At 48.0% G+C, this 26,153-nt stretch overlaps 1 protein-coding gene across 2 annotated transcripts in view; it reads left to right on the plus strand.

Moving 5' to 3' along the window:
• Positions 1-25,838, plus strand: part of extl3 (exostosin-like glycosyltransferase 3) — an 85,257-nt gene extending 59,419 nt beyond the window's left edge. For both annotated transcript variants that reach the window (XM_078541956.1, XM_078541955.1), the window contains exons 2-6: positions 5,418-8,106; positions 16,139-16,266; positions 16,436-16,580; positions 19,404-19,532; positions 24,202-25,838. In XM_078541956.1, coding sequence (XP_078398082.1) covers positions 5,974-8,106; positions 16,139-16,266; positions 16,436-16,580; positions 19,404-19,532; positions 24,202-24,411 — 2,745 coding nt within the window. In that variant the 5' untranslated portion in view covers positions 5,418-5,973 and the 3' untranslated portion in view covers positions 24,412-25,838. The remainder of the gene's footprint in view (positions 1-5,417; positions 8,107-16,138; positions 16,267-16,435; positions 16,581-19,403; positions 19,533-24,201) is intronic.
• The last annotated feature ends 315 nt before the right edge of the window (positions 25,839-26,153 follow it).

Consider the following 26,153-nt stretch of genomic DNA (forward strand, 5'->3'; position numbering starts at 1 on the left):
ATGGTCGTCATTACCATGGTGGGATTCAAACCCAGGTCCCCAGAGCATTACCCTGGATCCCTGGATTACCAGTCCAGTGACAATACCACTACGCCATTGCCTCCCCTTTGTTTAGTCATTCCACACCAGATCTGGCTAGACCACATAAATCACACTCATCTGCCAAAACTACCCACTATTCCAGAGTTATACTGGAATACAAAGATAGACCCCGGCTTCTTTTCTGTAGTGCAAACCATCATCTTAAATTTCTGTTCTCTCCACCCTCACTTCCAGCAAGTGCAAGGAGTTTATACACTTCTTTGTCACTAAGATTGAGATAATCTGATCACCTGTCTCTGCTTCCCTCCCTTCCCCTAAACCACTGAGCCAGATGTCTTCTAAGGTTCCCCCCTCTACTCTGTCCCTGAACTCTCATCTTTCTCTCCTATCTCACATCATGTCCCCTCTGAGCTCATCTTGTCCATGAGACCTACCTCCTGCTCCTTCAATCCTATTCCTATTAAACCTCTGACCATCTTATTCTCAGCCTACTCCCCATGTTAGCTCCCTATTAATGGTTCTCTGCCCCCATGTACTGTCCCTGGTCTTCTTGAAATCTGTAGTCATCTACCCCTCAAAAAATCAACCCTTGACCTAGTCCTTGAAAACTACCACCCAAATTCCCAAGCTCCCATTCTTCACTAAAGGCATTGAATGTGTTGTTGCTTCCCAAATCCATGCCCATCTTTCCTGGAACTCTATTTTAATCTCTCCAATCAGATTTCCGCTCTGCCGCACTACCAAGATGGCTTTTATCAAAGTCACAAATAACATTCTGTGTGACTGTGTCAAAGGTCAGCTCTCCCTCCTAATCCTTCTTGACCTGTCAGCAGCCTTTGACATTGTTGACAACACCATCCTCCTGCAGCACTGTCATTCAGCTGTGTAGGACTACATTCACCTGGTTCCATTCTTCTCTATCAGTCATAGTCAGAGAATCATGTGCAATGGCTTCACTTCCTGCTCCCGTACAATTACCTCAGCTGTTCCCCAAGAATCTTCTTTGGCCACCTCCTATCTCATCTATGTGCTGCAGCTTGGCGACATCATCCAAAAACAGTGTCAAGTTTCCGCATGTATGCTGATGACACCCAGCTCGACGTAAGCACCAACTCTCTGGACCCCTCCACCGACTCTAAATGATCAGACTTCTTGTTCAAAATCTAATACTGGATAAGCAGAAGCTCCTTGCAATTAAATAATGAGAAAATGAAATCAGTTGTTTCCTGTTTTTGTCACAACTCCATTACCTAGCCACAAACTCCCTCCCATTTCCTGGCAGCTGCCTGAGGCTGAACCAGACTGCTGCACTCCGTTCTCTCAGGTCCAACCCTGACATTGTCATCAAACCTGCTGACGAGGGTGGTGCTGTTGTTGTCTGGCGCACTGACCTCTACCTCGTAGAGGCTGAGCGTCAACTCACAGACAGTTCCTCCTACCTCCCCCTGGACCGTGACCCCACCACTGAACATCAAGCCATTGTTTCCAGGACTGTTACTGACCTCATCTCCTCTGGAGATCTTCCTTCCATAGCTTCCAACCTCATAGTCTGCCAACCTCGGATAGCCCGCTTTTACCTCCTACCCAAAATCCACAAACAGGATTGTCCCGGCAGACCGATCGTGTCAGCCTGTTCCTGCCCCACGGAACTCATTTCTTGCTATCTTGACTCCATTCTCTCTCCCCTTGTCCAGTCTCTTCCCACCTACATCCGCGGTTCCTCTGACACCCTACATCATATCAACAATTTCCAGTTCCCTGGCCCCAACTGCCTCCTCTACACCATGGACGTCCAATCCCTCTACACCTCCATCCCCCACTGGGATGGTCTGAGGGCTCTCCGCTTCTTCCTCGAACAGAGGCCCGAACAATCCCCATCCACCACTACTCTCCTCCGTCTGGCTGAACTTGTTCTCTCACTGAACAATTTCTCCTTAAACTCCTCTCACTTCCTCCAAATAAAAGGTGTAGCTATGGGTACCCGCATGGGCCCCAGTTATGCCTGTCTCTTTATGGGGTATGTGGAACATTCCTTGTTCCAGTCCTACTCCGGCCCCCTCTCGCAACTCTTTCTCCGGTACATCGATGACTGTTTCAGTGCTGCTTCATGCTCTTGTCTGGACCTGGAAAAATTTATTAATTTTGCTTCCAATTTCCACCCCTCCATCATTTTCACAAGGTTCATCTCTGACACTTCCCTTCCCTTCCTTGACCTCTCTGTCTCAATTTCTGGTTGTAGACTGTCCACCAATATTCATTACAAGCCTACCGATCCCCACAGCTACCTTGACTACAGCTCCTCACACCCCGCTTCCTGTAAGGACTCCATCCCATTCTCTCAGTTCCTTTGCCTCCGTCGCATCTGTTCTGATGATACCACTTTCAAAAACAATTCCTCTGACATGTCTTCCTCCTTCCTTAACCGAGGTTTTCCACCCATGGTGGTTGACAGGGCCCTCAACTGTGTCCGGCCCATCTCCCGTGCATCTGCCCTCACACCTTCCTCTCCCTCCCAGAACCATAATAGGGTCCCCCTTGTCCTCACTTATCACCCCACCAGCCTCCACATTCAAAGGATCATCCTCCGCCATTTCCGCCAACTCCAGCATGATGCTGCCACCAAAAACATCTTCCTCCCCCACCACGGCATTCAGCAGGGACTGTTCCCTGCGGGACACCCTGGTCCACTCTTCCATCACCCCCTACACCTCAACCCCCTCCCACGGCACCTTCCCATGCAACCGCAGAAGGTGCAACACCTGCCCCTTTACTTCCCCTCTCCTCACCATCTAAGGGCCCAAACACTCCTTTCAAGTGAAGCAGCATTTCACTTGCACTTCCCTCAATTTAGTCTACTGCATTCGCTGCTCCCAATGCGATTTCCTCTACATTGGAGAGACCAAATGCAGACTGGGCGACTGCTTTGCGGAACACCTTTGGTCTGTCCGCAAGCATGACCCAGACCTCCCTGTCGCTTGCCATTTCAACACTCCACCCTGCTCTCATGCCCACATGTCCGTCCTTGGCTTGCTGCAATGTTCCAGTGAAGCTCAACGCAAACTGGAGGAACAGCACCTCATCTTCCGACTAGGCACTTTACAGCCTTCCGGACTGAATATTGAGTTCAACAATTTTAGATCATGAACTCTCTCTTCCATCCCCACCCCCTTTCCGATCCCCCTTTTTTCCAATAATTTATATAGATTTTTCTTTTCCCACCTATTTCCATTATTTTTAAATGTATTTCCATCCATTGTTTTATCTCTACCTTTTAGCCTATTTCGATCCCTTCCCCCCACCCCACCCCCACTAGGGCTACCTGTACTTTGCTCATCCTGCTTTCTACCCTTAATGTCACCTATTAGCACATTTCTTAGCTAATATCACCACCGTCAACACCTCTTTGCCCTTTTGTCTATGACATCTTTTGGTTAACTCCACCTATCACTGGCCCCCTATCCAGTTCTACCTGTCGCCGCCCCCCCCCCCCCCCCCCCCCCCCCCCCCCCCCCGGCGCCTTAAACCAGCTTATATTTCACCTCTTTTTTCTATTCTTCCTTAGTTCTGTTGAAGAGTCATACGGACTCGAAACGTTATCTGTGTGCCTCTCCGCAAATGCTGTCAGACCTGCTGAGTTTTTCCAGGTATTTTTATTTTTGGTTTTGTTTTGGATTTCCAGCATCCACAGTTTTTTGCTTTTATCAGACTGTTAGCAACCTTGGTGTCATACTTGACTTTGAGATGAGCTTCTGACCGTACATCACTAAGGCCACCCATTTCCACCTCCATTGCCTGACTCTGCTCCTGTCTCAGCTCATCTGCTGTTGAAACCATCATCCATGCCATTGTCAACACAAAAACAGAAATACCTGGAAAAACTCAGCAGGTCTGGCGGGTATTTCTGTTTTTGTTTTGGATTTCCAGCATCTGCAGTTTTTTTGTTTTTATCCATACCATTGTTACCTCTAGACTATCCAAAGCAATCCTGGCTATCCTCCCACGTTCTAACCGCCACAAACTTGTGTTCGTTCAAAACTCTGGTGCCGTGTCCTGACTCATACCAAGTCCAATTCATCAATCATGCCCTATGCTCACTGACCTACATTGGCTCCCAGTTAAGCAAAGCCACAATTTATAATTTCTCATCCTTGTTTTCAAATCCCTCCATGGTCTCGTCCCTCCCTATCTTTGAACACTTGCAGCCCTGTAACCTTCTAAAATACAGTACCTGTGCTCCTCCAATTTTAGCATCTTAAGCATTCCTAATTTTGGTTGCTGTGCCTTCAACTGCTGGGGCCCTAAGCTCCAAAATTCCCTCCCTCTCTCCACCTCTAATTCTCTTCCCGCCTTTAAGAAACTCCTTAGAAACTACCTCTTTGACCAAGTTTTTTGTCATTTGCCCTCATATCTCATTATGCGATTCAGTGTCAAATTTTGTTTTATAATGCTTCTGTGAGGTGCTTTGGGTCATTTAACTATGTGAAAGCTGCTTTCTAAATACAAGGTGTTGTTTTAGAAAGGAAGTGTTTTGCATTGCTAATAAATGATGTACTTGAAGCATTTTGGAAACTGGTCATTGCCTTAAAAGAATGACCTGTTTTAAAGGAGAATTGGATAAAGCTATGAAGTAGAGGAAATGCAGGTCCATGGGATTAGTTTCGGATTGCCGATTCTCCAGCACAATCACAATGGCCTGGAAACTTCTCTGGCATTGGTGCCAGTGGTTTGATTTCATTTAAAGCCTCCACACTCAAGTTTACCGCACACTCTCAGGAAAGACAATACCCCTTTAACTCTAACTCTTACCTGACACCCCAAGCCTTGTCATCAATTGGGCCTCAATTAATTCTGTTGCTGTTTTAATATTATTCCAAAGCACCATGCGCAATAACAACAATGTAAATTTGTGTTGTGCCTTTAACTGAGTATAATGTCCCAAGGTTCTTTGCTGAACAGATTATCGAGTAAAATTTGACACTGAACCAAACAAGATATTAGGACAGATGACCAAAAGCTTGGTCAAAGAGGTAGATTTTAAGGAAACACTTAAAAGAGGGAAAAGGGGTGGAGAGGGTTGAGGAGATTTAGGAAGGGAATTCCACAGCCGCCAGTGGTGGGGTGATGAAAATCGGGGCTGCCCAAGAGGCAAAATTAGAGGAGCGCAGAGGGTTATGGGGGCTGGAGGAGGTACAGAAATAGGGAGAGGCAAGGTCGTTGAGGGATTTAAACAGGCGGATGAGAAACACAGTTCATAAAGTCGCAGCCCTGGTGATTTAAACCAAATGAGCAGCATCGACAGATGCTTCCCATTCTCAGTAATATTCAAAAAACTTGTTTTGTATGAAAACACTAACCTGAAACCTCTTCTATCGCAGCTGGTGATGTCGCTACCGGAAGTTGAACTGATGTGAGAAGAGAGAGGGGGCAAAGGACGAGTTACCTGTCAGCTCCTGCTCATTGTTGTGGCAGTGGTTCGTGAATACCTTAGGATATTGGATTTATTGTCGACTGCCCGTTCAGGATGCTGAGGGCCACTAATGGAGGCTGCCAGCTTAACAGGCATCTGCAGTGGTCCTCTGAGATCTGTCATCGTCATGGCAATGGCACCTCCAGTGGCTACAGTGAGCTGAAGGTGTATGCTGATTGATTTCGGTTTTCTCAGCAGCCTCGGGAGGAGAGAGAGACATTGCGTGGGAGGAAGGAGAGAGAAAATGAAATTTCCATTCTATTGGTGTTAAGTTGTAAACAGCTTATGGGAAATATCTAAAGGAAAATACACAGTGACCCTTTGGGTAGTGAGTGAGATTAGATTTCCCTGTCATGGCTTCTGATCAAACGTGATTGTGATTGTGAGAGGGATTTATCCCCCTCTCTTCCACTTTTTTAATTTAAAAACTACTATTTTGCCCCTAACTCTTGCTAGTTTATATCATGCTCCGTAACGGAGTTGTTGGGAATGTAGGGCAGCCATGCATGTTACGTTGGTCCAATCGCATCCGGTTGACCTGGCTCAGCTTCACCCTGTTCATTATACTGGTTTTCTTCCCGCTGATTGCCCATTACTACCTGACCACCATTGACAACCTTGATGATTCGGGCCCACGCATTTTTGAGCCGCGCTCGGTCAACGCCCTTTGTGAGGTCAAGCACGTGCAAGATCTGTGCCGCATCCGGGAGTCAGTCAGCGAGGAGCTGCTCCAGCTCGAGGCCAAGCGGCAAGAGCTAAACAGCGAAATTGCCAAACTCAACCTGAAGATCGAGTCCTGCAAGAAGAGCATCGAGAATGCCAAACAGGATCTACTGCAGCTCAAAAATGTCATCAGCCAAACCGAGCACTCTTACAAGGAACTGGTGGCTCAGAACCAGCCTAAGCTCTCGCTGCCAATCCGCCTGTTGCCAGAGAAAGATGAGACCAGCTTCCCATTGCCAAAATCTCCCAACAGCTGCCGCTTGCATTCTTGCTTTGATTACTCCCGGTGTCCGCTTACATCTGGTTTTCCCGTTTACATCTACCCACTGGATCAGTACCAATTCAGCGCTTTAATCGATCCGTTAATCAGACAGGCATTCCAGGCGACCGCTCGGACTAACATCTATATTACAGACAATCCTCATGTTGCCTGTGTCTACGTGGTCTTGGTTGGGGAGCTGCACGACCCAACCGCAATGAAATCCATTGACCTCGAAAAGCAATTGCATTCCCTCCCTTATTGGCGGTCGGATGGGCACAATCATCTTCTCATCAACCTGTCCAGGAGGTCCCAAACACAGAATCTGCTCTACAATGTCAGCACAGGCAGGGCCATGGTTGTCCAGTCTACATTCTACGATGTGCAGTATCGTCCCGGGTTTGATCTCATCCCCTCGCCACTCATCCACGCCATGTCTGAACCCAACTTCCTGGAGATCCCTCCCCAGGTTCCTGTCAAAAGGAAGTATCTCTTCAGCTTTCAGGGAGAGAAGATTGAGTCGCTCATGTCCAGCTTGCAGGAGGCCCGTTCCTTCGAGGAGGAGATTGAGGGCAATGCTCCAGCCGATTATGATGACAGGATTATTGCCACCTTGAAGGCTGTCCAGGACAGCAAGTTGGACTTGGTTCTTGTGGAGTTCACCTGCAAAAACCAGCCGTGGCCTGCCTTGCCTACTGAGTGGGCACTTTGTGGAGAGAGGGACGACAGGCTAGAGTTACTGAAATTGTCCACTTTTGTATTAATCATAACACCGGGTAACAGTCATCTCATTGCTTCTGCTGGCTGTTCCATGAGGCTTTTCGAAGCCTTGGAAGTTGGAGCCATCCCGGTAATCCTTGGGGAACATGTGCAGTTGCCGTATCATGATACAATACACTGGAGTGAGGCAGCTCTAGTGGTGCCAAAACCTCGCATAACCGAAGTCCACTTCCTCCTGAGAAGCATCTCAGACAGCGACCTTCTCAACATGAGACGTCAGGGCCGTTTCCTATGGGAGACCTACTTTTCCACCTCGGATAATGTGCTGAGCACTATCCTGTCCACCGTGCGAACTCGAATACAAATCCCTGCTGCTCCCATCGCAGAAGAGCCCTCCAAGGAGATCCCTCATAAGACGGGAAAAGCTGCCGGCACCGATCCCAACATAGCGGACACTGGAGACTTGGACTTGGGGCCCGTTGAGACTGAACCACCATATGCCTCCCCTAAATACCTGCGGAACTTCACAGTCACTGTCCGAGACACTTACAGAGCCTGGAATGCAGCTCCAGGACCTTTTCACCTCTTTCCACACACCCCACTCGACCCCACGTTACCCTCGGAAGCCAAGTTTCTTGGGTCCGGGACAGGGTTCCGGCCAATAGGTGCAGGAGCCGGGGGCTCTGGAAAGGAGTTCCAAGCAGCGCTGGGCGGGAATGTTCCCAGGGAACAGTTTACAGTCGTAATGTTAACCTATGAGCGCGAGGAAGTCCTGATGAACTCCTTGGAGAGGCTGAATGGCCTTCCTTACTTGAATAAAGTTGTTGTCGTGTGGAATTCTCCCAAACCACCTTCTGAGGATCTTGTGTGGCCTGATATTGGAGTGCCCATTGTGGTAAGGATGTTTTCTTTTCTCTGGTTTACCTCTGTTTCGGTTCAGTAATGTTCTGTGTAGCATGTTAAAACATGACAAAGGACCAGACCTCTCAGGCCCAGGGGAGAAGAGAGTGTGGATGGATATGAGTTAGACGAACGCAGATATGTTGGAGAGTAGGTCTGGAGGAGACCCCCCTTTCCCTTCTCAAGTGAACGTAAAAGATCTGACAATACTGTTTCAACAAAGAGCAGGGGAGATCTCCCCATTGTCCTGGCCAATATTTATCCCTCAAATTCACTAAAACGGATTATCTGGTTATTATCGTATTGCTGTTTGTGGGAATTTGTCATTTCCTATGTTACAAGAGTGACAACACTTCAGAAATTCATTGTGAAATGTTTTGGGAGGTCCTGTGGACATGAAGTGCTAAATAAACATAAGTTTATTCATTGTTGAAAAGAGCGACATGTTTTCAGCAATATTCAAGTTCTGTGCTAACACGTCTGTTCTTTGGCTCAAATGTCCGCTTGACATAATGTGAAGTAATGTCCCTGTTTAACTTGGTCCTGGTTAAACATTGTTTTGTGCTTTTGAGTTGTGCTGCATTTGAGAGGTGCAATACTACTCAGTGCAAGACTCTGAGTTATGTAGATGGGCAGTAAGATTGCTTGAGGACAGCTCTGCCCCATTACCTGTGTGTCTGCTGCTACAAAGAAATGGGAGAAGCAAATGGCTTCCATTTGTTTCTAGCAACCTCATTAGTAAAAGCTTTTTTGTGGCTTAATTTTTGCCTAGAAATGCTCCAACGCCAAGGGTGTCCTGAGAGTTGTCTCCAGGCACCAATCGTTGGTTGCTATGGAACCATTCTATTCTGGTACATCGTACTGTGTGCTGCACTGAGATGGAGACTTGCTGAAAGTGGAGAGCAGAGACTAATGTGAGTTACTGCAAAGGTTTTATCATGTTACATCATCAGTTTGGTCTGAACTGCCTTTGGAGATCTGCACAGACTGCAGCAGATAAACAGGATTTAAAAAAAAAACCATCAATAGATCCAAGGTATCAACCCCTTTGGTAGAGTAATCACATTGTAACACAATATGCCTCAATCCTTTCTCTGTTCAAAAATATATCTGACACTTTTACATGTTTGCTTTGCCTCAGTTGCAAAAGTGTCTACATTTCAAAAGTATTTAATTGGCTGTGAAGTGCTGAGGTCATGAAATGTGCTAAATAAATGCAATGGAGAATGTGCAAAGATTTACTAAGGTGTTACCAGAACTGTCTCCTTATAATTATCAGGCTGAGGGGTGATCTCTTAAGGTCCTTAAAATTATGAAGGAGTTTCATAGGTTAGAAGATATTTCCAATGTAGAGGGAGACCAGAACTAAGAGCCATAAATGTTAGAATGTTGACTAATAAATCCAGTAAGGAATTCAGGAGAAACTTCTTTAACTAGAGTGTGGTTAGAATATGGAACTTGCTACCACATAGAGCAGCTGAGGTAAATAGCTTGTATGCATTTAAAGGGAAGTTAGATGAGCATGAGGGAGAAAGGAATAGAAGGATATGCAAATGGCATAGGATAAAGATAGGTTGGAGGAGGCTAATGTGCAACATAAGGACCACCTTGGACAGGTTGGGCTAAATGGGCTATTTTGTGCTGTAAGATCGACCCTCTTTCTTTACTAATTTTCTCCCCTCCCAGGTGCCAACAATTAGTTTTTGTCCCTCCGGTGCCTATTGCCCTGCAGAATCACACTAGGCTGACTCTCAGATTTGAGAGAGATTCAATGATGATGTTGACATTTTATTTAAATAAGGTGGAGTAGCATCATGACAGCACTTGATTTCCCAGTATCCAAATATTGCTCGCCACTGTCAGTCAGAAAGCAATTAACAGCTGGAACCTGAATTGACTTTCCTATCTAGCCAAGAGCAATAGTTGTCCTTTGCAGATGCCATCTAACTTAGCACTGAGTGCAGGGGCTGGGAACCTGGGATCCTTATGGAATAATTCGACACACTGGGTAAACTGAGGGAACTATGTAGGAAAAGATTAGTAATTATCAGATACCTGTTTATACTGGGCCAGAACATTCAGTTTCCACTATGCTTCCATTTGAGAGAAGGGAAGGGGTGACAGTCAGGGGATAGTCTCTCTTTCTCAGCCATAACTGCACCCACCATGATCATCCCCCAATCCCTTCCTCCCGCCCATCCACCCACTTTCCTCCCAGCCTCCCAGCCACCCACCCACTTTCCTCCCAGCCACCCACACACCCACTTTCCTCCCGACTACCCACCACTTTGCTCCCGACGGCCCACCCACCCACTTTGCTCCCGCCCACCCACCCACCCACTTTCCTCACACCCACCCACTTTCCTCACGCCCACCCACCCACTTTCCTCACGCCCACCCACCCAATTTCCTCACGCCCACCCACCCACTTTCCTCACGCCCACCCACCCACTTTCCTCACGCCCACCCACCCACTTTCCTCCCACCCACCCACCCACTTTCCTCCCACCCACTTTCCTCCCACCCACTTTCCTCCCACCCACCAACCCACTTTCCTCCCACCCACCAACCCACTTTCCTCCCACCCACCAACCCACCCACTTATCACCCACCCACTTTCCTCACACCCACCCACTTTCCTCACACCCACCCACACAACCAATTTCCTCCCACCCACCCACTTATCACCCACCCACTTTCCTCCCACCCACTTATCACCCACCCACTTTCCTCCCTCTCTCTCTCCCCCCAACACTCTCTCTCCCGCCAACTCTCTCTGTCTCTCTCCCCAACTCTCTCCCTCCCGCCCAACTCACTCTCTCTCTCTCTCTCTCTCTCCCCCCCCAAATCTCTCTCTCCCCCCGAACTCTCTCTCTCCCCACTCTTTCCCCTCAACTCTCTCTCCCCCCCCGAACTCTCTCTCCCCCACCTCTCTCTCTTCCCACCACACCTTTCTCTCTCCCCGCCAACGCTCTCCCTCCCCGCCAACGCTCTCCCTCCCCGCCAACGCTCTCCCTCCCCGCCAACGCTCTCCCTCCCCGCCAACGCTCTCCCTCCCCGCCAACGCTCTCCCTCCCCGCCAACGCTCTCCCTCCCCGCCAACGCTCTCCCTCCCCGCCAACGCTCTCCCTCCCCGCCAACGCTCTCCCTCCCCGCCAACGCTCTCCCTCCCCGCCAACGCTCTCCCTCCCCGCCAACGCTCTCCCTCCCCGCCAACGCTCTCCCTCCCCGCCAACGCTCTCCCTCCCCGCCAACGCTCTCCCTCCCCGCCAACGCTCTCCCTCCCCGCCAACGCTCTCCCTCCCCGCCAACGCTCTCCCTCCCCGCCAACGCTCTCCCTCCCCGCCAACGCTCTCCCTCCCCGCCAACGCTCTCCCTCCCCGCCAACGCTCTCCCTCCCCGCCAACGCTCTCCCTCCCCGCCAACGCACTCTCTCTCCCCCCAACTCTCGCCCTCCCCCCAACTCTCGCCCTCCCCTCAACTCTCGCTGTTTCTCCCCCACCCCCAAATCTCTCTCTCCCCCCAACACTCTCTCTCTCCCCCCAACACTCTCTCTCTCCCCGCCAACGCTCTCTCTCTCCCCCCAACACTCTCTCTCTCCCCCCAACACTCTCTCTCTCCCCCCAACACTCTCTCTCTCCCCCCAACACTCTCTCTCTCCCCCCAACACTCTCTCTCTCCCCCCAACACTCTCTCTCTCCCCCCAACACTCTCTCTCTCCCCCCAACACTCTCTCTCTCCCCCCAACACTCTCTCTCTCCCCCCAACACTCTCTCTCTCCCCCCAACACTCTCTCTCTCCCCCCAACACTCTCTCTCTCCCCCCAACACTCTCTCTCTCCCCCCAACACTCTCTCTCTCCCCCCAACACTCTCTCTCTCCCCCCAACACTCTCTCTCTCCCCCCAACACTCTCTCTCTCCCCCCAACACTCTCTCTCTCCCCCCAACACTCTCTCTCTCCCCCCAACACTCTCTCTCTCCCCCCAACACTCTCTCTCTCCCCCCAACACTCTCTCTCTCCCCCCAACACTCTCTCTCTCCCCCCAACACTCTCTCTCTCCCCCCAACACTCTCTCTCTCCCCCCAACACTCTCTCTCCCCCCAACACTCACTCTCTCCCCCCAACACTCTCTCTCTCCCCCCCAACTCTCTCTCTCCCCCCCAACTCACTCTCTCTCCCCCCCAACTCACTCTCTCCCCCCCAACTCTCTGTCTCCCCCCCAACTCTCTGTCTCCCCCCCAACTCTCTGTCTCCCCCCCAACTCTCTGTCTCCCCCCCAACTCTCTGTCTCCCCCCCAACTCTCTGTCTCCCCCCCAACTCTCTGTCTCCCCCCCAACTCTCTGTCTCCCCCCCAACTCTCTGTCTCCCCCCCAACTCTCTGTCTCCCCCCCAACTCTCTGTCTCCCCCCCAACTCTCTGTCTCCCCCCCAACTCTCTGTCTCCCCCCCAACTCTCTGTCTCCCCCCCAACTCTCTGTCTCCCCCCCAACTCTCTGTCTCCCCCCCAACTCTCTGTCTCCCCCCCAACTCTCTGTCTCCCCCCCAACTCTCTGTCTCCCCCCCAACTCTCTGTCTCCCCCCCAACTCTCTGTCTCCCCCCCAACTCTCTGTCTCCCCCCCAACTCTCTGTCTCCCCCCCAACTCTCTGTCTCCCCCCCAACTCTCTGTCTCCCCCCCAACTCTCTGTCTCCCCCCCAACTCTCTGTCTCCCCCCCAACTCTCTGTCTCCCCCCCAACTCTCTGTCTCCCCCCCAACTCTCTGTCTCCCCCCCAACTCTCTGTCTCCCCCCCAACTCTCTGTCTCCCCCCCAACTCTCTGTCTCCCCCCCAACTCTCTGTCTCCCCCCCAACTCTCTGTCTCCCCCCCAACTCTCTGTCTCCCCCCCAACTCTCTGTCTCCCCCCCAACTCTCTGTCTCCCCCCCAACTCTCTGTCTCCCCCCCAACTCTCTGTCTCCCCCCCAACTCTCTGTCTCCCCCCCAACTCTCTGTCTCCCCCCCAACTCTCTGTCTCCCCCCCAACTCTCTGTCTCCCCCCCAACTCTCTGTCTCCCCCCCAACTCTCTGTCTCCCCCCCAACTCTCTGTCTCCCCCCCAACTCTCTGTCTCCCCCCCAACTCTCTGTCTCCCCCCCAACTCTCTGTCTCCCCCCCAACTCTCTGTCTCCCCCCCAACTCTCTGTCTCCCCCCCAACTCTCTGTCTCCCCCCCAACTCTCTGTCTCCCCCCCAACTCTCTGTCTCCCCCCCAACTCTCTGTCTCCCCCCCAACTCTCTGTCTCCCCCCCAACTCTCTGTCTCCCCCCCAACTCTCTGTCTCCCCCCCAACTCTCTGTCTCCCCCCCAACTCTCTGTCTCCCCCCCAACTCTCTGTCTCCCCCCCAACTCTCTGTCTCCCCCCCAACTCTCTGTCTCCCCCCCAACTCTCTGTCTCCCCCCCAACTCTCTGTCTCCCCCCCAACTCTCTGTCTCCCCCCCAACTCTCTGTCTCCCCCCCAACTCTCTGTCTCCCCCCCAACTCTCTGTCTCCCCCCCAACTCTCTGTCTCCCCCCCAACTCTCTGTCTCCCCCCCAACTCTCTGTCTCCCCCCCAACTCTCTGTCTCCCCCCCAACTCTCTGTCTCCCCCCCAACTCTCTGTCTCCCCCCCAACTCTCTGTCTCCCCCCCAACTCTCTGTCTCCCCCCCAACTCTCTGTCTCCCCCCCAACTCTCTGTCTCCCCCCCAACTCTCTGTCTCCCCCCCAACTCTCTGTCTCCCCCCCAACTCTCTGTCTCCCCCCCAACTCTCTGTCTCCCCCCCAACTCTCTGTCTCCCCCCCAACTCTCTGTCTCCCCCCCAACTCTCTGTCTCCCCCCCAACTCTCTGTCTCCCCCCCAACTCTCTGTCTCCCCCCCAACTCTCTGTCTCCCCCCCAACTCTCTGTCTCCCCCCCAACTCTCTGTCTCCCCCCCAACTCTCTGTCTCTCCCCCAACTCTCTGTCTCTCCCCCAACTCTCTGTCTCTCCCCCAACTCTCTGTCTCCCCCCCAACTCTCTGTCTCCCCCCCCAACTCTCTGTCTCCCCCCCCAACTCTCTGTCTCCCCCCCAACTCTCTGTCTCCCCCCCAACTCTCTGTCTCCCCCCCAACTCTCTGTCTCCCCCCCAACTCTCTGTCTCCCCCCCAACTCTCTCTCTCCACCCCAACTCTCTCCCTCCACCCCAACTCTCTCTCCCCTCCCCAACTCTCTCTCTCTCTCTCCCCCCAACTCTCTCTCTCTCTCCCCCCAACTCTCTCTCTCTCCCCCCCAACTCTCTCTCTCTCTCCCCCCCCAACTCTCCCTCTCTCCCCCCCCCCCAACTCTCTCTCTCTCCCCCCCCCAGCTCTCTTTCTCTCCCCCCCAACTCTCACTCTCTCTTCCCCCCAACTCTCTCTCTCTCTCTCTTCTGCACCCCACCCACCCTTCCTGGCTGCCATTAATGGCCCCTCCCACTCTTTTCTGGCCCACTCCTCCCTTCCCTCGCCAGCACCCTGCCCCAGTTCCTTTGGTTGTCTTTATCCTGACCTGTCTGAATGACATAAGCTGGAGGTTACACAAATAATTCCTAAGTTCTTTGAGTTCTATAATTAGCAGTTCCCAAGTTTTCCTTGTGATTGTTTGCAAGTTTTTTGCTCACTTTTTACTCTGTGCCTGATGAACTGTGGTGGGAAGTTGCAAACAAGCACAAAATGGTTGTACTGTCGAGGGAGCCAACAGATGCTCCCCTTCATGTCCCATTCCTTAACTGCGCAATGTTCTTTGAACTCTCTGTTAAACACAGCGTGACTGCCCCAGCAGCATAGCATGCCTGCGCAATGACTCATTGGAACGTACATGGGTGACTCTCAGCCCACTTAACTGGGGAGGTGCAGAGTTCCAATCATAGTGATATAGGCCATTCAGCCCTTCTCAGCTGATCTGTATTGTAACTCCATCTACCCACCTTGTTTCCATCATACCTTTATACTCTTGGTTCCTTTATCCCTTACTACAACAAAAATATATCAGTCTCCTGTTTTGAAGTTTTCAGTTAATCCCCAGCATCAACAGCTCTTTGGGGGAGAAAGTTGCCAATACCCTTTGTGTGAAGAAATTGCTTCACCTATGCTAGCTCTAATTTTATTATGCCCTCTTCTTCTGGACTCCGATACCAGGGGAAATATCTCTCCTTTACCAACTCCTCCATCATCTTGAACACCTCATTCAGATTACCCCCTCCTCCATCATCTTGAACACCTCATTCAGATTACCCCTAAAGCTTCTATAGTCAAGTGATTTTCTGACTTGGGAGTGCTACCCATTGAGCCATGGGGTCACACCTAAAATTACTATCAGATCATATTGCTTGTAGATTCCCATGGGAATGCTCCATGTGAAAGGGGAGACCAGCTGCCATTGGTTGGTGGGGTCCAGCCCTTGGCTGCAGGCCCCTTGAACCGACTGACTGCTTGAATAGGGAGGTTGATTTTAAATTTTTCCAGGCTGCTGTGAGTGTGGTAGTGCTGATGGGTGATTTGGAGCACTCACAGGTTCCTACTCTGCTCAGGCTAGATTCTAATCTTGTCACTGCAGGAAGGTGAGGAGCAGAGACAGGGAGCTACAAACGGAGAAATTTCCAGGGCGGGGTTTGTGGTGGGGGGATGTTGGGGGAATTGGAGCAAGGGCCATCTCTTGTATCTTGCTCTGGCAGTCCCTAACTGAGTTAAAAAGGAGGATTGGAAGTATTGGAACCCTTTCTCTCAACGGCAGGAATATGTCGTCTGGGAGTCTAAGAAAGGGGAAGATCAAAATATGAAGAGTAGGCAGTAACAGGAAGGTTCATGCAATGGTCCAGAAGTATGCAAAGAGACTCCCTGTCAAGTGTCTCAATAGTGATTCAATAATCTCGTTGGTTGATATCATTGTGGTTCAAATCATTTGATTGGTTGAGATACTCTCGGGCTGATCGTTTGATTGGGTGTGATTTTCAGGTCTGGAAAATGCCATTGAGATAATTTATTTTCCCTTTAGGTTGTTCATACAGAGAAGAATAGTTTAAATAATCGTTTCTTACCCTGGGATACTATTGAAACAGAGGCAATTCTTTCTATTGATGATGATGCCCACCTTCGCCACGATGAGATCATGTTTGGCTTTCGGTGAGTACAGTAAAACTTTATAATCTGCTAGTTAGTGACCATACAGAGCTGAGCAATTAATCAAAATCTGAATAGGCTTGTTTACTGTCAGTCCTGAAGATTCTTGCATTGCACTGGCCTTTTACTACTTCCTCATTGGACCTGAGATTTATATTACTTCCTCCTCCAGGGTTTGGCGAGAGGCAAGAGATCGAATTGTGGGTTTTCCTGGCAGGTACCATGCCTGGGACATGGCCCACCAGTCCTGGCTTTACAACTCCAACTATTCCTGTGAACTCTCCATGGTGCTGACTGGCGCTGCCTTCTTTCACAAGGTTTGTCCGTGGTGTGTCAAGATTGTTAATTATATATTGTTCAGCCCAATGACCCTGTTCCACCATTCTGTTAGATCATGGCTCAACTCCATTTGCCTGTCTTTGATCCATAACCAGCAAAATGACTTGGGATAAATTGTCTTATGCAGCCAGAAATAGAAATCTATATTGGTTTTCCCAATCCAAACCAGCTGCCCTAAACCCCTGTACTCACTGAATTAGATTGGCTCCCAGTATGTCAACACCTTGATTTTAAAAATTTCTCATCCTTGTCTCTAAATCCCTCCATGGCCTCACCCCTCCCTATCTCTGCAAACTCCTTCAGCCATACAACCATCAAGATTGTACTTCTCCAATTCTGGGCTCCTGAGCATCCCTGGTTTTAATTGCTGCACCATTGGCAGTCGTAGCTTCAGTTGCCTGGGCTCTAAACTCTGAAATTCTCTCCCTAAATCTTTCTGCCTCTCTTGCCTCCTTTAAGATGTTCCAAGCATTTAATCACCTGCTGCAATGTCTACTTTTATGACTCAGTGTCAAATATTGTTTGTTAATGCTCCTGTGACGCGCCACAGGATATTTTACTGCATTAAAGCTGCTATATAAATGCAAGTTATTGTTGCTGACCTGGGTGTTGGATACTTCCTTGTGTGCATGCTCAGCTCCACACCAGGCAATGTATTTACCATCTAAGAAATCAAAGGAGACCTTGCAAATTCATTTTTAATCTCCCTCTTCACTCTCCCAGAAACTCAACCAGCTGAAATAGGTGAGGTTGGCATTTGTACGATTTACAATCCAACAGCCACTAGAGGAAACTGGGCTGTCCCTCAGGGGGATCCCCTATCAAGAGAATTTCAGCTGCTCAGGAGGGTCAGAGTCAGCCAGCTGTTCCAGTATAGCTACAACATTGGCATCTACCCTGGAAAATTGCCAAGGTACGTCCTGCACACAAAAAGCAGGACAAATCCAACCCGGCCAATTACCACCCCATCAGTCTACTATCAATCGTCAGTAAATAATGGAAGGGGTCCTCAACAGTGCTATTAAGCGCCACTTGCTTAGCAATAACCTCACTGACGCCCAATTTGGGTTCTGCCAGGGCCACTCAGCTCCTGACATCATTACAGCCATGGTTCAAACATGGACAAAAGAGCTGAACTCCCGACGTGAGGTGAGAGTGACTGTCCTTGACATCAAGGCTGCATTTGTCCGAGTGTAGCATCAAGGAGCCCTAGCAAAACTGGAGTCTGTGGGAATCAGGGGAAAAACTCCACTGGTTGGAGTCATACCTAGCACAAAGGAAGATGATTGTGATTGTTGGGGGTCAGTCATCTCAGCTCCAGGACATCAATGCAGGAGTTCCTCAGGGTAGTGTCCTCAGCCCAACCATCTTCAGCTGCTTTTTCAATTCTGTCATAAGGTCAGAAGTGGGGATGTTTGCTGATGATTGCACAATGTTCAGCACAATTCATGACTCAGATGCTGAAGCAGTCCATGTCCAAATGCAGCAAGACCTGGACAATGTCCAGGCTTGGGCTGACAAGTGGCAAGTAACATTCTCGCCACACAAGTGCCAGGCAATGACCATCTCCAACAAGAGAGAATCTAACCATCGTCCCTTGATGTTCAATGACACTACCATCACTGAATCCCCCACTATCAACATCCTGGGGGTTACCATTGACCAGAAACTGAACTGGACTAGCCATTTAAATACAGTGGCTACAAGGGCAGGTCAGAGGCTAGGAATCCTGTGACGAGTAACTCACTTCCTGACTCCCCAAAACCTGTCCACCATCTACAAGGCACAAGTCAGGAGTGTGATGGACTACTCCCCACTTGTCTGGATGAGTGCAGCTCCCACAACACTCAAGAAGCTTGACACCATCCAGGACAAAGCAACCCACTTGATTGGCACCTCATCCACAAACATTCACTTCCTCCACCACCAACGCACAGTAGCAGTTGTACCATCTACAAGATACACAGCAGGAATTCACCAAGGCTGCTTAGACAGCACCTTCCAAACCCATGACTACTACCATCTAGAAGGACAAAGGCAGCAGATAGAACACTACTATCTGGAAGTTCCCCTCCAAGTCACTCATCCTGACTTGGAAATATATCACTGGGTCAAAATCCTGGAACTCCCTTCCTAACAGCACTGTGGGTGTACCTACACCACATGGACTGCAGCGGTTCAAGAAGGCAGTTCACCACCACCTTCTCAAGGGCAACTAGGGATTGGCAATAAATGGGCACAGCCAGTGATGCCCACATCCCGTGGATGAATTTTAAAAAAAGATTCATTCAGGATTGGCTGAGATTGGTTGGGTTCAGGGTTGGCCAGGGTCACTGTTGAGATTGGTTGGGGTCGGGGATCCTTATAGGAAAAGGAAAGTTGAATGTGCCAATTATTCTATTGGCACTGTTGAGCTTCAGTTGGGACATTTGGGTCCTTTTGGTAAATATTCCTGAGTTTTAGCAAAGCTGATAGATAAACTGGTTCTCATTTTGATGATCTGTGTTTTAAAACTCAGTTTCAACAACACCAATCTGAATTTATATAACGCCTTTAGTGTAATAAAACATCCCAAGGCTCTTCACAGGAGCATTATCACACAAAATTTTATACAAAGCCACATAAGGCATTAGGACTAGTGACCAAATCCTTGGTCAAAGAGGTAGGTGTTAAGGAGAGAGGCGGAGAGATTTAGAAAAGGAGCTTCAGCTCATGGTTTAGTTCTGAGGCCTCATCTCCTCCCCTCTTTCTCCCATTATATTTTCAGGCTACCTCCTGAAGGTTTTGTTCTTCTCTTCCAGTACTATGCGTACCTCTACTCCTATATAATGCCACAGGCCATTCGTGACATGGTGGACGAGTACATTAATTGTGAAGATATTGCCATGAACTTCCTTGTCTCCCACATCACCAGGAAACCACCGATAAAGGTCAGTGTTGCTGAGACTGATATGACTGTTTGACAGGACAAGACTATCGATGAGGTTCTGCATTAATAAAGTACTTCAGAGGAAGGGCAGGAAGTTAGGAAAAGGTGGAGGGGTGACTCTGTTAATTAATAATGGTATTAGCACATTAGAGAGGGATGACCTAAGTTCAGGAAACCATGATGTATAAGTGGTTTGGGTTGAGATGAGAAATGATAAAGGTGAGAAGTCACTTCTGGGAATGATGTACAGGCCTCCTAATTGTAACTACACAACAGGACAGGGTATAAAGGAAGAAATAATGGGAGCTTGTCAGATAGATATGGTAATAATCATGGGGGATTTTAATCTACATATAGATGGGCAGAGGTAGGGTAAATGAAGAGTTCATAGAATGTTTTCGGGATAGTTTCTTAGAACAGCATGTTCTGGAGTCAACCAGAGAGCAGGCTATACTAGACCTGGTATTGTGCAACAAGATAGGATTAATTGATAACCTCATAGTGGAGGCACCCCTAGGTGGCAGCAATCCTAATATGATTGAATTTTACATTCAGTTTGAGGGAGAGAAGAGTGGGTCTGAGACTAGTATTTTAAACTTAAATAAGGGCAATTATGAGGGCTAGCGAAAGTGAACTGGCAAATGAGGTCCAGGGATAGGTCAATAGAGATGCAGTGGCAGACATTTTAAGGGATATTTCAGAATACACAGATTTGATACATTCCAATGAGAAAGGAAACTTCCAAAGGGAGGATCCACCATCCATGGTTAACTGAAAAAGTTAAAGACAGTATCAGACTTAAAGAAAGAACATATAATTGCGCAAAGATGGGTAGCAGGTCAGAAGATCGGACAGGATATAAAGAACAGCAAAGAATCACCAAAATATTAATAAGGAGGGAAAAAATAGAGTACAAGAGGAGGCTAGCTAGAAATATAAAGACGGATAGTAAGAATTTCCATAGATTTTTAAATAAGAAAAGAGTTTGATTCGTTCATGGGATGTGGGCGTCACTGTCTGTGCCAGCATTTATTGCCCAACCCTAATTGCCCTTGTTCAGAGGGCATTTAAGTGTCAGCCACATTGCCGTGGGTCTGGAGTCACATGTAGGCCAAACCAGGTAAGCACAATAGATTTCCTTCCCTAAAGGACATTAGTGAACCAATCAACAATGGTTTCATGGTCATCATTAGACTTTTAATTCCAAATTTTTATTGAATTCAAATCCCACCATGGCAGATGCATGGTGGACAATATCACTATGCCACTGTCTCCCAATTAATAATGAAAATAAGGAGATGGCAGATGAATTGAACAGATATTTTGCATCAGTCTTCACTACAGAGGATACAAGTAATATCTCAGAAATATCTGTAAATCAGAAAATGGAAGGGAGGGAGGAACTCGGGAAAATCACAATCACCAGAGAGTGGTATTGAACAAATTGTTGGAGCAGCAGGCTGACAAATCCCTGGGTCTTGATGGACTTCATCCTAGGGTCTTGAAAGAAGTGGTTAATGAGATAGTTGATGTGTTGGTTTTAATTTTCCAAAACTCCCTGGATTCAGGGAAGGTTCCATCAGATTAGAAAATAATGAAAGTAACTCCTTTATTCAAAAAGTGGGTGGGGGTGGCGGCAGAGACAGAAAGCAGGAAACTACAGGCTAGTTAGCTTAACATCTATCATAGGGAAAATGTTAGAAGCGATTATTAAAGATGTTATAGCAGGGCACTTAGAAAAATTCAAGGTAGTCAGGCAGAGTCAACATGGTTTTGTGAAAAGGAAATTATGTTTAACCAATTTATTGGAGCTCTTTGAAGGAGTCACATGTGCTGTGGATAAAGAGGAACTGGTGAATCTACTGTACTTAGATTTCCAGAAGGCATTTGATAAGGTGCCACATCATAGGTTATTGCAGAAAATAAAAGCTCATGGTTTAGGGGGTAACATATTGGCATGAAAGAAGATTGGCTAGCTAACAGGAAACAGGGGGTAGCCATAAATGGGTCTTTTTCTGGTTGGTGGGATGTAATGAGTGGTGTGCCACAGTTGTGGCCTCAGCTTTTTATAACTTATATAAATGACTTGGATGAAGGGACCGAAGGAATGGTTGCTAAATTTGGTGACGACACGAAGATAGGTACGAAAGTGGGTTTTGAAGAGGACATGAGGCTACAAAGTGACATAGAAGGTTAAGTGAGTGGGCAAGATCTGGCAAATGGAGTATAATGTGGGAAAATGTGAAGTTGTCCATTTTTGCAGGAAGAATAAAAAAGAAGCTTATTATCTAAATGGTGAGAGATTGCAGAGCTCTGAGATTCAGAAGGATCTGGGGGTCCTAGTGCAGGTACAGCAAGTAATTAGGAAAACTAATAGAATGTAATCGTTTATTGTGAGGGGGAATTGATTACAAAATTAGAGAGGTTATGCTTCGGTTATACAGGGCATTGGTGAGACCACATCTGGAGCACTGTGTACACAGTATTGGTTTCCTTATTTAAGGAAGGATGTAAATGCACTAGAAGCAATTCAGAGAAGATTTAATAAAGGTTGGACAGGTTAGGCTTTTATCCACTGGAGTTTAGAAAAGTAAGAGGCAACTTGATTGAAACATTTAAGATCCTGAGGGAACTTGACAGGGTGGATGTGAAAAGGATGTTTCCTCATGTGGGTCATGGTTTAAAAATAAGGGGTCATTCATTTACGACAGATGAGGAGAAATTTTTTTCTGAGGATCGTGAGTCTTTGGAATTCTCTTCCTCAAAAGGCAGTGAACACAGAGTCTTTGAATATTTTTAAGGCAGAGCTAGATAGATTCTGGATAAACAAGGGGGTGAAAAGTTATTAGGGTAGGCAGGAATGTGGAGTGGAGGTTACAATCAGATTAGCCATGATCTTATTGAATGGCGGTGCAGGCCCGAGGGGCTGACTGGCCTACTCCTGATTCATATGTTCGTATGTGTCTGTTAAAATGGAACAATATTTCAATGTTTCATGATGGAGCAAGGAACCTTTATTATATATGCATTGAGTATATGAAGGAAAGGTTTAGAGTGGAGGTGCTGTTTGTGTGTAATGGGAATGCGGTCAATGGATTTCTGGTCTGACTGAGGGGGGACTGGTTTACAGTAATAATGTGGTGTATGTTTTCTCATAATGCGCCTTCATATTTCACGCTAGAGGACATAATCCAGGTTGATGCTCTGCACCACCAGTACTGAACAAGAGCTGTTCTGTTAGGGTTGTCATCTTTTGGATGAGATGTTAAAATGAATCCCACCTCCCCTCAGGTGGATGTAAAAGATCCCATGGCACTATTCGAAGAAGTGCATGGGGAGTTCTGCCTAGTGTTCTGGGGCCAATAGTTATCCCTAAATCAACTTCACAAAACTATGATCAGACTATTATGAGATTGCTGCTGTGCACAAATTGGCTGTTGCTTTTGTTACATGAAAACAGTGACTACACTTCAAAAGCACTTCATTGGCTGTAAAATACTTTGGGATACCTAGATGTTATTTCCATCCCTGCCTCAGCTTGTCTGCTGTTATTCGACTATTCCAGTGTTCTTCTAACCAGCCTCCTGCCCTGCATCCTTAGTAAACTTTTGAGTGCTTCCAAAATTTTGCTGCCTATGTCCTAACTTGCACTGAGTCTCATTCACCAATGACCCCCATACCCGATGACCTATGTAGGTTCCCGGTCCGACAGCGCCTTAATTTTTAAATTTCCATTCTTGTGTTCAAATCTCTCCATGGCCTAACCTCATCCAGTCTCTGTTTGCTCCCATGTTCTTACACCCTCTGAGATATCTGTGTTCCCCAATTCTGGCCTCTAGTGCATCCCTGATTTTAATCGCTCAACCATTACCTTCAGCTGACAAGGCAATAAGCTCTGGAATTCCCTCCCTAAACTAATCCGCCTCTCCACCTTTTAAGATGTTCCTTAAAACCTGTCTCCTTAACTAAGCTTTCGATCACCTGGCCTAATACCTCCTTATGCGGCTTGCTATCCCATAATAATTGTGAAGTACCTTGGGATGTTTTGCTACGTTAAGTGTTCAATATAAATACAAGTTGTTGAGGTCGTGGAAGTTGTTTTTAGAAACATAAATAAAAATTCCTTCTTTACAGAGACTCATGCCCAAAACTCAGGGGGTGGAGGGGGAGAATCATGAAATTAATTGCACCATCTTTAAGTTTTTTTATCTTTGCAAGTGAAACCAAAGATTCTGGTCCTTTTTTCTTTTTCCCATGCCTCAGAGAGTCCAGGCCTGTAACCCAGACCTTCCCAAACTGTGGGCTGTGACCCACTGTGGGATCACAGGAAAAGTAATTAGAATCATGACCTCCCTCTTCACCGTGGCAGCAATGACGACTGTGGAGCAGATACTCAATGGGATCGGCTCTGAGGCCCCTTGACATGCGAGCGCATAATTTTCTTCTCGCCCTACACCCCTTGGTGCGCTCTCATCTGTACACTACCCCTCCCCGCTTCTCACAGATGTACAGCCTCCCCTCCCCATCCTCTCAAACCTCACTCGCCTCACAACTCTCCACCACCACCCCACACCATACAATTCTAACCTCACTCTGGGTTATGGGAATTTTCAGTGGGGAAAAAGTTTGGGAAGTACTGCTCTAACCTCTCCACATTCTTCATCCAACAGGTCACGTCTCGCTGGACCTTCCGTTGCCCAGGATGTCCCCAGGCACTGTCACACGATGACTCCCATTTCCATGAGAGGCATAAGTGCATCAACTTCTTTGTGAAGGTCTACGGGTACATGCCACTGCTCTATACCCAGTTCCGCGTGGATTCTGTTCTTTTCAAAACACGGCTGCCACACGACAAGACCAAGTGTTTCAAATTTATTTGAGGACTCCACCATCCCACCACACTCATGAGGGAAGGGACACCAACAGTCATTCCACCCCATTAAGGCTCCATTTCATCAACAACACCCAATAGAGAAGAAGTGGGAGAGTTACTTCAAAAACAATAAATCATAAAATTCTTCCCCCACATTCCACCGTTAACTAGTAATCGTAAGGCTGGTTTGTATTTAAATAACCTACTTCATGAAAAGCTGAAATGAGAAGGATAATGAGCAAAGATTTGCCGCGTGGAAATGTGACACATGATGCTATTCCAAATTGCAGAAGGACATTGTATCTAATTTGCTAACTTTTTCTGGGGGGGGGGACCAATTTGTGTTCTATGAGTAAAATTGGATCACGGACAGAGAGTTGGACGAGATTGCTAGTCGGCTAAGGAAAGCTTCAAATTTGCCAAACCCAACACAAAGCTGGTCAGATCTCAGTGCGACCTCGCAACCTTTCTCCTTTGGATTTTTTGTTCTGCTTAGTATATGGGACAGCCTTCACCAGGAACAGACTGAGGCACCATGAGAGAGAAGGAAATGTGTAAATTGTTCTGTCGTGTCCATCACTTCTCCCCCCACACCCCATCCACGTCCTTGGACATCAACCAGTCACATATACTCACTGGTGGTATGATAGTTGTGTCAGTTCACTGCCACACAGACATTACACTTTTGCTCCAGAAAGTATTAAACTTTGGGTTTTATTTACAAAGTTGTTTTCTTTATAGTTCTGTTTTTTTTTTGCTGTTTTGTTTATGTCTCAGGGTTCTTTTTTGGAATAACTTGCTTTGTATTGTGAAATTAGCCTTTCACAAGTGATCAGCTAATGCTTTGAGTAGCAATGAATGGTGGGAAACATTTGGGTGTTTTAGCATACATGATAAGGCACAGGCTGGCTGGGGTGTGCCATAGACCATTTTATAGGATGGTGGAACTTGCTGCCAAATTCCCATCACGTCTAGGAGGTTAGGAAAGGGCTGTTGCTGCCTCTTTGGTCACTGACCTCCAGAGTGCTACAGGTGCCCTTAACCCCTGAAAGAGTTGGTCAGCACCTTGCAAAGTGGAATCGAGATGGGGTGAAGAAAAGATCAAATGGGAGATTGACAGAGATTGGCTTCCTCTGGGGAACATGATGACTTGCATTCCATGAAATGCACTGCATATCTGAGCAGTGGGGATTCCTGCTCTGGCTACTTCTTGGTCCTTGCCCTGTGGAGGAAGAGAAGTATGGACGGACTTGTAACCGTGCTGCCTCAAGCACAGTCAAAGCATTTTTCCTAAGTTCAGCTGCTGCAAGAACCTGGAGCTCAGCTCATGATATTGGAACCCTCTGGTGAGTTTATAATATTGCAAACACTCTGGGATACCCAACATCCTGTGTATATATCTTTATAATAAAAGTCCTTGTATCTATCGTGTAATTCTAATCTGATGACATCTGAATTACTTAGGTTCTGTGTATACCAGCCTCAACCCCAAAATATAATTCACAATACCACCCATGAAGTTCTATGGGGCCACTGTACACCTGAGGTCTTTGGTGCATGGAAACAGGATTGGCCCCTCCATACAGGGGGCTCACAGGATGTGCTGGAGAGTGGGGAAAGTGCTTGTGTTTAGTGACACCTTGTTATAAAACCAGGAGATCGCCATGAATAACATCACAATAGAGACATCCCACGTGTGTATCTTATATGGGGATGCAACCTACAGATAGAAGCAACATGATTCAACAC

This window comes from Cetorhinus maximus, chromosome 5 (genome assembly GCF_964194155.1).
Source record: "Cetorhinus maximus chromosome 5, sCetMax3.hap1.1, whole genome shotgun sequence".
Classification (NCBI taxonomy): domain Eukaryota; kingdom Metazoa; phylum Chordata; class Chondrichthyes; order Lamniformes; family Cetorhinidae; genus Cetorhinus; species Cetorhinus maximus.